Genomic DNA, 14,518 nt, shown 5'->3' with positions numbered 1-14,518 from the left:
ATCTTTAGTAGCAGGGCTACCACAGGAGGAAGAATTTTGGTTTCGTAAACTGAATTAACAATGTAACTCTTGACTGGCATTAATTAAATGCCAGTGGTGGTCTTTGCTGTTCTAGCTGTTTAAAAGGGAACATTTTTTAAATTAAGTTAATGCGCTTTTTTTTTTTTTTTTTTTGCTCTGGAAGGCTTAGAAAACTGCAAGAAGTAATAGCAAATTGCTGGAAGATGGGAGAGACTTGTCAAAATTGGTTCCCACTTTTAAGTTGTGGTGTCCTTTGAAAAAGAATTGTCTTGTTTGCATTGGAAAAGGTCCAGGAGTTTTACAGAAGACTTTTCTCCGTCTGAAGAAATACTTATTTTCACTACATGCTTTTTACCCCTCTCTTCCTATCTTGGACAAGAAAGCTAATGAGATTGTAGAACTTTACACTAGCCATTCTTACTGCAACAAGGAGACAAGAATGAAGACTAGAATTAAATTAATTAAAGGTTCCCTGAAGAAAGGCCTCAAACCTGTTATTAAATTAAAAAACCCTTTTTGGGAAATTAAGTAAAACTCCTCTGCATTAGACTTCCCTGTCAGTAAACTTCGAAGAGGCAGCATTTGTTGGCAGCCTTACATACCTTAGCTAACATGCTGTTTGAGGTGCTTTTTGATGTTTTTTATAAGCCTCTCTGGTCAAGCATATGAGATTTAAGCTGTGAGAATAACTCTTCATCAGGAATTATACGGGACGTTTGGAAACCTCTGTTTTGTAGTGTAGTTATTAGACTTTGAATTGTTTTTATTCTGCTCAGAAAGTGTTACTTACAGATTGAACAACACATTTTCTGCAGCTCACAAGAGACTTGCTGGGTCTTTCACAGAAGAGAAGTTTACAGGGGACACGAGGATCCTTGACGCTCACTGGTTTAGAAAAGTTGGTAGGTTGCACTCTCAGAATGTAAACTGAATCCCCTCCAACTCCAGTTAGACAGACCTTAAGGAAGAAAGAAGTGTTTAAAGATGTAGTGGATTTATAGAATTTGCCACCTTTGGCAGTCGCTGCCTTAACTAGTCTTAAAGTTCTGCGGCACTTTCTGTCTTCTGAAATTATCTGATACGGCTTGTATTTTAAGTCATTTATCAAGAGAAATAATCACACGTGGTCTGTTTGACTGATGGGATAGCCGATAGAGTGTTCCCTTCGCCGCAGGAGTAGCTGTATGTGCCCCGAGTCCATTTTTCTCTTAGGTAGCCCTTCACTACCAAGACTGTGTTACAGAAGTAAAACTTAAGATAGGGCAAATAAAAAGAATAATGGTCAATTCAATGTCTGAAAAAAAAGTGCAATAAACCCCCCCTTTATGCTGATCCTGCACATTCTCATGTAGGCAAAATGAGAATTAGGACGTTCAGATGAGTGTACTAGTTTGGTGCAGGAAGAGCTTACCTCTGCCACCCAGATAGAATGTCTTCATTAGTTCCTTAAATCAGCAGTCCTGGAGTTTGCCTTGAACTACAGTGTATGAAATCTAAACAGCCAACATTATCATAAATAAACAAACACATGCTCACAATGCAGCCGTGCTCTAACAGAGTAGCCAAGGAGGGAGAGAAGCAGCAGAGGTCAAATACACGAGTGTGAATGGAATCTGTGGTGACCGCGACCTTTCCAAGGCAGCATTCTCACTTACGGAATAAACAACTCGGAGACTACAAAAACATGCCCCTGGGAATTAACATGAAAGTTAGAATCTGCAAAGTCACTGTAGAATGTAAACAGATGGGTCAGATTCTCATACATATATCACTTGATTGTCTTTAGGTGGCTCATCCATTTACTAATCAGAATTGTGTGTTTAAATGCCATGTACAGTGGAGAATGTTTCAAAACTTTGTTGGTTTTTTTCCCTTTTTTTTAAATTTGCCATGGCAATATTGTTCAACTCTTTTATTCAGACACTAGTTTTGTTTATTAACATAAGAAAATGCTTCTTCCAATCCATGCCCTTGTGGGTAGGGTGTGTGGCAGAATGGATACTTGGTTATGATGAAATTATTAAGACACAATTTGAAAACATGAATAAGCTATTTTAACAAATCACTAGTAACAGTATTTCTTGCTAAGCTATTTTAACAAATCACTAATAATGGTATTTCTTGCTGTTATTAAATGTGCTGTTGATGATATTTTGATGAAGAAATTGAATTGTGGAATGTGAACTGCCTATTACAAGAGATTAGATGGGCATACCCATAAGGTTGAAGATTTTTATTCTAGTCTTCGGTTTTTTATGTCTTTGTTAGCTTGGAACTTAGCTGTACAGTTCAGGGGCTACCCTGAAAAGATGAGGGATTTTTTTCTCCTGTCTTTCAAGGTACGTACTCTTGCTAATAGTATCTCTGATTGAGGAATATTGTCATCTGTCTAGTTCTGTTAGAAGTTACATCCAAGTATCAGGTGTCTCTGGGGAGACGTGCTTGTATGCTCTGAAGATGGAGCACTTTTGTCAAGAGGAGATTGACTTGTAATATAAAATGTGAGCATTATTGTCATACTTTATATTCTGTTGCTTAAAAACATCGTAAGAAATTTAGACTTCAATGAGAACTTTCTAAAATCAATGGATTCTGATGTTTGGAAACTGTATCATTAATACAGACATGTTAAGCAGTCGAGTCCTAATCTCCATACAGAACTTCTGCCAACACTGACGGTTTTATATGTGTTTGTAGAAAGGGGACTCCAACACTGATTTACACTTTAAGTGATCTTCTTGTGTGATTGTACAAGTAAAATTGCAATATGAATATGTACTATTCATGATTGATTACTAGAAGTGCCATAGAAGAGACTCAGCAATCATCTGTTCATGAGCAAATTGCTTTATATGGGCAGAATTTTCATTACCTTTTCCTATTTTTGGTGTCAGTTGTCCCAGTTTTGTCCTTCTGACAAAGGTGTTCTAATTGCTCAGAAGACATGCCTGCTAATGGCAGCTGCAGTGGATCTGGAAATGGGGAGACAACAAGTAACACCTTCTAAACAGGTAGGGCATTGCCCTCTTAACTGCTTCTGTATGTATCAGTGTAGCATTTTTTTTCTTTTGATTTTGAAATCTTAGTTGTTTCACTCGGAACGGGATATTGAGAATGTAAGCATGGGAACCTTTCATAGTTAATTAGAATCAATGCATCTGGTGCTTTCCAGACAATTGTAAATGCTAGAGTTCTGTAAATTAGTTCTGTTGACTTCAGTGGATTTTAACAAATTTATATCAGCAAAGGCTCATGGCAGTACCTTCTCTTAGAGGAACTTCAGTCTACCTTACATATTATGTGAGGAGTCTGCTGCTAAGCATTGGCCAGTCAGGCAGGTAATTACTGCATCTTTAAGATTATGCCATTGCTGAAAGTAGTTACCAGTGTGGTTATGATAAAGCTCACCATTTTTTTTTTATTCTTTAGGCATACATCCCTTTTTGGGGGTGTTGTACTTACTGTGGTAAGAAGATTAGGGGAAACATACAGTGGTTATGAAGGAAGTACGGAAGTCTGCTGTACAGTGATTGTTGTAGCAACTTGCTTTTGTGGAGAGCAACACACAGCAATTTCTGTTGTGGGATTTAGCGCTTTGTCAGTCTCAAGAGCACTATTTTATGCTTGGGAGCTAAAATAAATGATGTCCCATAGGAATCCATATGGTTCTTTCTAGACCAATGGAACGTTGAATGTGAAGAGGCTTTGTTTGAGATGTGGAGGTCTTTGAAACACAGAGAGGAAAAAAAAACCCCCCCAAAACCAGTAACTGGTGTAGATGATTCTTAATTTATGTTATAGTTAGGTATAAAGATCCTGTTAGTTGTGACATGTATATTCCTTTTGCTTTTAAAACTATGACAAAAATAACTTCTTAAATTTTGTAAAATAGACGGAGCTTTTGACTCAGGCCCTTCAGCATCTCCAGGTGTGCAAGGAGATATGGAAAGTTCTGAAATTAACAGGTAAGCTACAAAGTGTGTCTTTTCAGCACATGTAATTCTTAGTCACTGTATTCATGAAAAATACAGGGCATATGGAATTTCTGTCTCAGCCGAAGAGTGTTGAAGCAGATATATGGCAATATGATGAAAGAATTGGCAAAGCCAACTACTGTTTTTTGTATGTCATTGCAGGCTTTTTATTGTATAGGTGCTGTGAAGTATGGAACCTTTCAGAGTGAATTTGGGTTGATTGTTCTGTCTTAAATGTTGAGAAACTCCAAGCTTTTTGCTCTAGAGTGGAGTCACTCTTGCACTGTTTTAATCGTTTTACTAGCATCTCCCACACAGAAAGTCCTGCTACCATACTTTGAAGTGCCAAAACCCATCCTCTGTTCCCTGACTATTCCGTGTCAATTTAGGTTAGATATTACTGGAGACTGGCGTGCTTTCAGCTGACAGGTGAGATGCTGAGTGCCTGTTAGCCTAAAGGATGCATGCTTCACTTTTTTGGTAGTATATTGGTAGAAAAAATTCCATTAGGCATTCCTTGTACGGCCTGTGGTTTGCTTTCTTTTCAGTTATAGGTTTGGGACACTGTGGAGTTTCCATCATAAGATCCATTAGTATTTAACATTTGTCAAGAATTTACTTGCTGTTTTTTCCCTCCTTAGAATTTTCAGAATATTTCAGGTTCATTATATGGCCTGGTTTTGGGATTCTGTTTGCCCTTTTTGCACTGAAGGCAAGATAACTCAGGAAGACTTCTTCCCTTTTAATTTTCCATCCTTAAAATTGCAAGGGGTTGATTATCTCAGGACAGGGACATATTGGAGTTTCTCTTCCAGAGGTTTGCGGAATGGCTGTGGCCTGGTGCTTCCGTTATGTCTTCACTAGGCCTTGGACAATGTGTGGGCAAGTGTGTTGCTCTGGAGGAAGCTGAGAATGTCTTTTAGATGTAAAAACAAAGGTCTTTGTGATAGTTCAGTAAAGGATTGTTTGGCATTTGTATAAGGTTTACACTTTCCTAGCAGTTGTACTGTTCTCCCACCCTTCTTCTGTGTTTAAGGATTTCCTGAGGGCTTTTCAAGAAAGGGGACAAGTTCTATAGAAAAAATTTGAAGCTGATGATAACTTCTTTCATATGCTGACCTTCTGAGTGGTGGCCTTCTGTTACCTTTTTTACCTGTCTATGAAAATGGCTTCCCTAGTAGCTCTTACTGTGCCTAGGAGGGTTGCATGAATGTAGACAATTACAGAGAATCCAGATTTTATTTTTTGGGGGGGGAGGGGAGGCATGATTGTTGGTGGGATTGTGCTTTGGACATCTGAGGTTTCTGTCCAAGTCTGCTTCATATTCCCACTTGCTATACTGTTAAATCTGAGAGTACCTTAATGATTTTCCTGACTGTTGGAAGCAAAATTTACACCTTATGGTACGCCACGTGGCTTTAAGACAGTGAATCATTACAGACAGGCAATTCTGTTTCTTCTGTAGGAGATTTTGCTAAAGACCCAACAGAGACATTGCTGCTGCTTTATGAATTTGAAGCAAGATCCAAGCTGAATGATCCAACACTCCACGACCTTATGGAGTCAGTATGGGAGCAACCACAAATAGAGGTCAAGACACTAGAAATCATTGCATGTAAGGACTGCATTTGTACTTTCTTAGTTCTTCAGGTCATGAAAAACAGCCTTTGTTGCTCTTCCTGTTCATTTGGGGTGACGGGGATTATCATATATTGTGCAGCAAGCAGAAAATGGGTCTAACCTTATGTATTTTGTCGTGAAGCAAAGATGCTTAGGATATCAGCAACATTAGGGGATCTGTGTTTTGAAATCCTGTATTACGTGGATGATGAACCAGAAGTTTGCTACATCCTTCCGTTTCTAGACGCTGAGACATTTGTATAGGTTGTGAGTCTGGAAAAGATTAGTCAGATAAACTTTTACAAGCTCCAAACTGGCAAAGGCCAGAGAATGACCCTAGCTGATTCATGCCCCAATACAGAAGTTTTAGGATGTGGACTTTGGATAGATACGCAGTTTCAACTTAAAGTTAGTGTAGTTAATTTCACACTTCTCTATACTGTACCATACTTTCGTCACAAATTTCTAGTCATACTTTCTTGAGAATCTAGTAGGATCCAAGGAAGTTGAGTAAAAGTTAGAACTGCCATGCCAGGTCTTTGGAGGGGATTCTGTAGGATTGCATAAACACCTCCTTGTCTCCCTTGTCTTGAGGGAGTACACACCTTGGCTTGGAAACACCATACTGACATCCCGCTCCTGCCTGATTTTTCCATCCAAACTTTCGTGTTCAAGGAGACAAACAAAATGATACTCTACTTTAGACTCTCCCGCCCAATATTTTTGGTTACTGCCCCAGAAGTAAACAGCAGTGAGAGTACTTGTAAATTATGAAATCTGCTGTGCTTGTGTCTTGTAGTCCTCGTTGATGAGGTGCACAGTGTAGCGAAGCACTAGCTTGTGACCAGCCCGGGCATCGAGGCATGAAGCAAATCTCTTTTCAGTTATTTATCACAAGGGATCTGGCAAAATGCTGTAGTTTATTTTAGTGACTAATGAGATTAAAGTCTGTCTCCAGTCATTTCTTTCTTCTTCTCTATTTTCTTTTGCTTTTAAGCATTAGCAATGGAATCTCCAGCTCGGTATCCTGTACTGTGTAAGAAAGCTCTCAAGGGTGCACTAAACCTTCACAGAAAGCAGACTGTCATTGATGCTGAGAAATTTAGGTTAGTGCTATCACATAGCTTTGCCATGAGCCTGTGACTGGAAATTCTGCCAGGGAATAAAGCCTGCAATGTGAAAAAAGTGGATTTTAGCTTATGTGCAAGGTTCTGCTTCTTGCTGGCCAACCAGTGTACCTCTCAAGTATGACTATCTAATGGATGCATTAACTGCAGTTTGTTTAGTTGGCTTATTTTCTGAAACAGTCCTATTTCCAATAAATGGATCTATTGAGGAAGGAAAATGAAAACTGGATCCTGCAGAGGTATCTGACTGTTTCTTGTGAGGAAGGTGTTCGTTTCAAATGTTACTCTGCAGTAGTGAACTGGGTATTTCAAAGGCAATGAAGTGGAGGGGAATTAAGGGCTGAGAAGAAAGCTATGAGTTGCAGGTTAGTGATATGATGCCATAGTACATATGTGATTTTTTTTGCTGGGTAACTGGTGCTCTTAACAGCTTTACCTTATAGAATCTGAAAAACAAGCTGGTGTGTGTCCTCCTCTCTCACTTGTATCCCATAAAGGAATTTTTCCTCCTTTCCAAGTTTCTTGCAGTAACCACTGGGCAAAGGCAAGTGCCTTTGCCTTTCTCACTTCGCACTGAGAGAAAGACCTGTTTTCAGAAACCATGTATTTGTCACTGATTTTCTGAGGACCCTGACTGCTTATTTCTTGTTGGTGAAGTTAGAAAAGGTATTTTTTCCTAGAAAATTTTTCCCTAGAAAATATTATGTCTTTTCTTCTGTGATACTTCAGAGCCCAGCAATGAAAATAATGAAGTACTTGTTGCTCTTGGCTCTCTTTTTGCGCAGTTTGTATGAATGGGATCCAATACTAGGAAAACGCATGTTCCTGCTATAAGAATATGCATGTATATGAGTCCACCGAGGTGGACGTGTCTGTCTGACAATCTTAGAGACATAAGTTAGTGTGCTGCTGATACTAAAAAGTAGCTGTTTGTGCACATAGTATTTAATGTTTCCTCTTCTGCTGTGTTTCAATTCTCAGCAAATGCTTACATAGTTTGATTAATCTTTCTTTGCCAACTGGATTAACGGACTTGGATGCCTGTGTACTGCAGGAAGTGTGGGACTACTTTGAAGATGCTCTGAGCGTAGTCAGCAGCACAGTAAGTTGAATGGGGAAACAAGAGATTGGGAGATGATTCCGAGTACGTTAAAAAAAAATTCTCATCAGAGTGAGAACAGTTAGTAGACTGAACATTATATAGTGGTAGTTATGGAGCACCTAAGACTTCTTCAGTAAGCAATGCATAAAAGATATTTATGACTGAGTTATGAATTTCCCTGGATTTTGTAAAGGCTTTTTAGAGACATTTAAGGCCAAATTTTCAGTGCCTACTTTAGAAACATCTTGAGCTAAACCATCCAGCTTTCCTCCTGTTTTCTAAACTCTTATGCTGAATATGGATTTTTAAATGCAGTTTACTTTTCCAGATCAGTTTAACGCCAGCTAAAATTTGGATACCAGTCTTGCTTTTTTCTCAGCTCTGTTTTGCTAAATGTATTTGTGAACTTGCTATGTTACTAGTTTTTCCAAATGACCTAGAACTAGATTCCTGTGCTGTCAGTACTTGTGGCACCATGTGCCTTGTTTCTGTGAGGACAGGTATATGGAGAGTAAAATCTTTCTTTCAGTAAGCATTTCTGCTGCTCCTTTTAGGCCTGAAGCATAATGCTGTACAGTGAAGGCAGGTCACAGAATTAGAATTAGAATTTCAGAATGTACAGAATTAGAATTTCATAGGTAGAAATCAGTTAAGGAGTAGTCCTGTTCAGGATTAATGAAACCAATACTATGTTTCATAGCTTCATTCCATTGCATGGCTGTTTCTTTAGTCAGGTTTGAATGTATCTTTTTTTATAAAAGTGTCATAAAGATACGCTGTTGCTGGCTTCCCACAAAAAAAAAAAAAAGAAGAATGTTTCCGCATTCATGCCTGTCTTTCACCAACGTTGTCATCTGTAACTTTGACAACATTCTTGTTGAGGGATACGAATGAGATGTTAATGTGGACTGATACTCGCAACAGCAAAGCTTCACAGTGCTGGAAGGCTTTCTTTTGCAGTCTTGCTCATGGCAGCAGGTACTAATCTCCATGCTAGGAGAAGGACATTGGGGCATCACATCAGTACATGAGCAGTTAGAAAGCTGGTCCACCACTCATGATATATACCTCCTGTTCAGAACTGGATGCTGCAGTTCTGGGCCCTCTTACTTAGGACGAGACACATCTCAAAGAGGGAAAAGAAGTCCTTCCAGCCTCCCCTTAAGGATTTGCATGGCAAATAAATAATTGCTTGTCCTTCCCTTCCCCAACTGAATCAGAGCCCCACCAGGTTCAAAGTATTGTTGGGTATTCTGGCTTCTGTTCTGCAGTTATAAGGGCAGCTTTCACTCTGGCAAGCCATTGCCACAGCGCATAGAGAAATTCTGAAGACGTAAGAACTGTTCTTCTAATCTGTAGCGAGCAACTGCCCTGCTATTCAGTACTGTGGATAAACTGGAAAGTGTCACGGCAGCAAGTTCAGTCTGTCTGCAGATGGGCTGTTGGAAAGTGTACTTCCACTCTAGCATCATTACCAGTCGCACAGATTTGTATTTTTGGACCTACCAATAGGTAATTGCAATATGATTTACCATGTTGGAAGCTGTTTGACAGTAGTGCTGATGAACTGTGAAGTACAGGATGGCTCTGAAAGAATTGCCCTTTGCTTAGGAAAAAAAAAAAAGAAACCCAGCTGCTTTCCCACTCTAAAACTAAACTCTAACGCACTCTTGACTTGTCAGGTTTAAAGTGAAGAATCTATTTTCTGATGAGCTGCTGCTTCTTGTTTGCTACTCCAGGATGCTTACCCAGAGGTGGAGATCCTTTGGTTGATGACAAGAGCGTGGAATACAGGAATATTTCAATATACTGTTGGTAAATATAAGGAAGCTGAGCAGTGGTGTGGATTAGGAATGCGTTTCCTCAATCACTTAGGATCGCTGAAGAAAAGCTACGAAGGCCATGTAAGTGTAAGCAGATGGATTTGAGGATGTGGGATTGGATGTTTGGTCTGAATTTGAGATACGGATCTGGGTGAAAAAAAACTGTAGATGATCTTTAAGGAGTTTCAGGAGAAGCATGGCACCTAAATATTTTGGGGGAGCTTGATGCTAAAGATTTTTTCAAAGTAAGGCCAGAAAAGTTTTGATAGCCTTTAGGAAGGGTAATGTAGTGTCCTTTTGCTGGAAGGATCGTGTAAATGGCTGACTGGAAATAAACTTCTGTTTGTGGCCATGGGAGAACCCTTGTGCCTCGCCTGCTTTCACTGAAATCAAGGTGCTGTACCAGCTTACTTAAATCAGCTGTTGTATGAATGCTTTCAAGCTTGGTTTCTAATAGAATCTGCGTTCTTATAAATAGGGTTTAAGCTGATGTGAATAAAATCATTAAAGCCCATCTTTTCCAGTGTAGCTTAGCCACTTGCTGGGAGGGAGAAATTCCAGGGCTAGTACCCCTGTAGAAAGCAACAACACTTTTTCTTGCTCTGTCACAAGCTAGCTTCTCTCTGCAGTTTTTGGCTGTTGCTTCTACCCTGATTGCAACACAGCGCAGCCTGGCTGGGGTATGCAGTTCATCGTGCATTCTCTTGTGCGCGAGCTGGGCAATCAAGAGCTGGTTGCAACTTTTATACCGTTTTAAGTACGTCTGTTAAGACAATAAGAATTGAGATCACGCCCTTCCAACCTCAGCCATTCTGTGATTCTGTGAATAGGTTTATTCACTGATGTAGGGCTCAGCTATAAACTATGCTTTATGTTAGTATAAATAAACCCACCTTTGTTAGGTTGCACTGATTTAATTATTTTTTTCTTAAACCACCGTATTTAATCTGTGCCAAAATCTTTACATCGATCTCAAATTTTAGGTTTAGAAGCTGGTGGTAGTCTCCCACCTATTCCCTTGCTTCTGTTCCCTGTCACTTTGTTGTATTATCTAGTTGAGTGGTACAACTTTATCCGTCCTTCTTGACAACTATGGTGCTTATATTCTCCAGATGATTGGTCTTTATAGTGAGGTTCTGGACAAATTGGACAGAGCAAAAGGGTTTCTTCCAAATGTAGAAGAATAATGACAGCCACGCTGCAAAAAAAGAGGACGGCAGTGTCTCCTGGAAATGTTCTGCTGAATGAAAGAGGCCGTTAGCTCTGCAAAGGCATGTGGACGTGGAAGCAGTAGAAAAGAAACCAGGATCTCCTTCTTGTTGGCAATTAAGTTATGTACTTTTTAGGAAATGTTTATTGAATAAATGCAATTGTTTTCCTCGCAGGAGTAATTTTCGTTCTCTGGAGCTGTATAACAGAAATAAATACTTAATGTTTTCATGAGATGTATCTGCTGTTCTGTAACAGGTTGGTTTGAAACCAGATTTTAGTAGTTTGTGTCAGTGAGAACAATAAAAGTATTCCAAGACCAGGCATCTCCTCTGGATGTCGTAGCTGCCTTGCTACATAAATATTTATCAGATTGTTTAGTTTTCAGTCCCTTTCAGGATGGACAAGAATTCAGAGCTGTTTGCCAGTTTCACAGATGATTTAGAATAAAAAAGAGCAGGTACTATTTCACTCACAGAAAAAGCTAATGCTGTTTATAGAGTACTAACTGTAACACACCAGTCACAGTTCAGCATGAAATCCCCTCAAATCCACACAAAACCACAGACCGATAAATGGATGGATCTTACTGCAGCTGGATTGAAAAGGTATCTCCCACCTGAAATTCTGTGGGGATAGTGAGAAGCGGGGAGAGGTGGAGTGGGGTTAAGAAACATAATTACTTCTATGCAACTGTTGCTGTTTCACCAGCAGGTTCAGAAGTGAGAATAAACGTGGCCTGACTGTTGTCTTCTGTACTGTAGCACAGATGTGCTCCGTGACACCTTTTGGTGTCCTAACTCCGGGGGACAAATTGTGGTTGCATTCCACCTGCATATGAGCACAAGGCCACACATCTTCCAGCACGCCCAGCCCTTCTCTGGAAGCAAGTGGAGGTGAGTGGGGCGGGAGGGAGCAACGGTGCGCTCCAAGCAAGCCCCGTGAGTGCTTGGGGAGCAGTGCTGTGGGTTCTGGCAGAGCCTGTACTTAGTATTGTAGTTTTTCTTTTCAAAAAAAAAAAAAGGTGCTTGGGCAAAAAGCACAGATTGAGGCTGTCAGTTGCCTGCTTAGAAGATGAGGCAGGTGTCACAGCTGGCAGATGGACACTGATTGCTTTTCAGGAAGCAGGTCCAAGGCAGGTCAAAATATATTGTCTTTTTGGGGACAGACCACATAGACATTCGCATGATCCGTAACTGGGCATACATCCTATAAATGGATTCTTTTGCTGTTTGTTTAAGAGGATATTCAGGCACCCTGGGGAACACAGTAACAGTCACTTCAAGTCCTCTGGTTTGCTTACTGGAGAGCTAAAAGTGTTCTGCTTATTCTTTACAAACATGACACAGAAGGCAGGGCTGATGGAGAGCAGTATCTTTCAGCTATAAGATCGTCTGGCTTGAGATTAAGTTTTATTTAATTTTGTTTTTAAAATTTAAAAATATACATTTTACTTAGCACCAGAATATTAAAGCCTATTCAGACAGAGGACAGGGCCACTAGCAGCAGGATTGTGGCTATAGAAAAGAAGGAATTGCGTTAGTCGTTGTCCATTCTGAAAGCCTGACACGGTCTGGAGGAAGAAGTTGGGAGTGTGCTTAGTGCAGTGGTCAGGGCCAAGCAGTAATTAAAAAATTCAGCTGCAGTGCAGTCTCTATCAATGCTCCATGTCTGTCTTTTTTCGTAATGTGAGTAACCCAAATATTAGTGCTTTCTGCTTTTTTGTGTGCACGAGACACCTCTTTGTGTCCCATGGCTGAAGCTAGAGAGCAGCCCTCAGCTGCCCTGTCCTCGTGTCTGTCGTGCAGCCGGCCGCGGGGTCGCTTCCTGAAGGCAGGCGCACGCAGGCCCGTCAGTCAGCCGGGCATTTACAGCTACGTTAAGTAGGGACATAGTGTACTTGATGCTTTGCAGTGTGCACGGAATCATGGAATCACGGAATTTTTCAGAGCTGGAAGGGACCTCTAGAGATCATCTAGTCCAACTCCCCTGCTAAAGCAGGATTGCCCAGAGCACATCACTCAGGGCTGCATCCAGGCGGGTCTTGAAAGTCTCCAGAGAAGGGACTCCACAACCTCCCTGGGCAGCCTGTTCCAGTGCTCTGTCACCCTCACCATAAAGAAGTTTTTCCTCATATTTGATTGGAACTTCCTATGTTCCAGCTCGTGCCCATTACCCCTCATCCCGTTACTGGGAACCACTGAAAAGAGTCTGGCTCCATCCTCCTTAAACCCACCCTTTAGATACTTGTAAATGTTATTAAGGTCTCCCCTCAGCCTTCTGTTCTCCAGGCTAAAGAGTCCCAGCTCTCTCAGCCTTTCCTCACAAGGGAGATGCTCCAATGCCTCGGTCATCTTTGTTGCCCTACGCTGGACTCTCTCCAGTAGTTCCCTGTCTGTCTTGGACTGGGGAGCCCAGAACTGGACACAGTATTCCAGTTGTGGCCTCACCAAGGCAGAGTAGAGGGGGAGAATGACCTCCCTTGACCTGCTGCCCACACTCCTCCTTATGCAGCCCAGAATTCTGTTGGCCTTCTTGGCCACAAGGGCACATTGCTTGCTCATGGGTAATTTACTGGCTACCCAGATCCCCAGATCCTTTTCTTCAGAGCTGCTTTCCAGTAGGTCCACCCCTAACCTATCCTGGTGCCTAATATTCTTCCTCCCCAGGGTGGAGGGGAGAACAGGGCTCCCTAAAAGGGTGATTTACACTGAAGGTGGCCACCAGGGAAGTATTGGGACTAGTGCCTGTGATGGCATGGTGCTGGTGCTGCCCGAGCCGTGCCCTGCTGGGTTTGAAGCATCCCGTTGCTCTTCAGGCTCAGCGAGCCAGAACTGCGTATGGGCACAGACAGGAAGGTGCTTTGTGGAAATAGTCAAGCAGGATGCAAAGATGAAAGCAAAAATAATGGTGTTCAGCTGGAGGTTATGTATGTGTTCTTATTCCTAAGGTCTACCACAGGGCCTTTGTTGGTCAGGCTGGGGTAGTGTTAGTGTGAGCTACTTCCACTGACCCTCAGTGGTGTTTGCTTCTGGCACCCAGATGCATCCCCCAGGCTGCTGGGTGCAGAGGGCTCCTGTGAGACACACAAAGGAGGATGGAGCTGTTTAAATTCTTCACGTAGTGCGCTCAGGGGTAACTTGGATGTCTGTGAGCTGCTGCTTTCAGATCGTTAATGCACAATGTGCCATCTGTTTAACTAAGCAACACCTTTGAACCCATAAAAATCCAGGCCTCAAATGTCACATAAAATTCTCTTGGAGTCATCGTTTTGGAGCTGTGTGCTGCCTCACATTACTGCAGGGCCTGTCACCCATGGCAGAGGTGTCCTTTGCTGCCTGTAGTACCTCCTCGGTGCCTGCCGGGCCGGCTTTAATTATTGTTCTCAGCTCTGACTTGCACAAACACAAACAGGTAAAGGTGTCACACTGTACCAGAGGAGAAGGGCATGTTTGCCCAGTAAGTGTAGCAGGTAATTACATACCGCCGTAGAAGGCAGCAAGCATTAAAGGTGATTTTTGTCTACAGATGGAATTGTTTAAATTTTTTTCCTTGGAGATGCTCAGTTTGATTTCTTTTATGCTACAGAGTCCAGATCAGATCTGTTACAGACTCTGTTGATCGTACTTCTCGCCTCTTCCC

At 41.4% G+C, this 14,518-nt stretch overlaps 1 protein-coding gene across 2 annotated transcripts in view; it reads left to right on the top strand.

Moving 5' to 3' along the window:
* TEX11 (testis expressed 11) overlaps positions 1-11,197 on the top strand; it is a 35,107-nt gene extending 23,910 nt beyond the window's left edge. The window contains exons 19-27 of one of the 2 annotated variants that reach the window (XM_074600657.1): positions 837-923; positions 2,290-2,360; positions 2,916-3,032; positions 3,914-3,986; positions 5,461-5,610; positions 6,613-6,721; positions 7,724-7,844; positions 9,584-9,748; positions 10,780-11,197. In XM_074600657.1, the coding sequence (XP_074456758.1) occupies positions 837-923; positions 2,290-2,360; positions 2,916-3,032; positions 3,914-3,986; positions 5,461-5,610; positions 6,613-6,721; positions 7,724-7,844; positions 9,584-9,748; positions 10,780-10,854 (968 nt within the window). In that variant the 3' untranslated portion in view covers positions 10,855-11,197. The remainder of the gene's footprint in view (positions 1-836; positions 924-2,289; positions 2,361-2,915; positions 3,033-3,913; positions 3,987-5,460; positions 5,611-6,612; positions 6,722-7,723; positions 7,845-9,583; positions 9,749-10,779) is intronic. The other variant, XM_074600656.1, reaches the window with a different exon arrangement.
* Positions 11,198-14,518: the final 3,321 nt, after the last annotated feature.

The sequence above is a fragment of the Larus michahellis genome, chromosome 9 (genome assembly GCF_964199755.1).
Source record: "Larus michahellis chromosome 9, bLarMic1.1, whole genome shotgun sequence".
NCBI classification, from domain to species: Eukaryota; Metazoa; Chordata; class Aves; order Charadriiformes; family Laridae; genus Larus; species Larus michahellis.
Note: the sequence above shows the minus strand (reverse complement) of the source record. Positions and strands in the feature narration are given on the sequence as shown.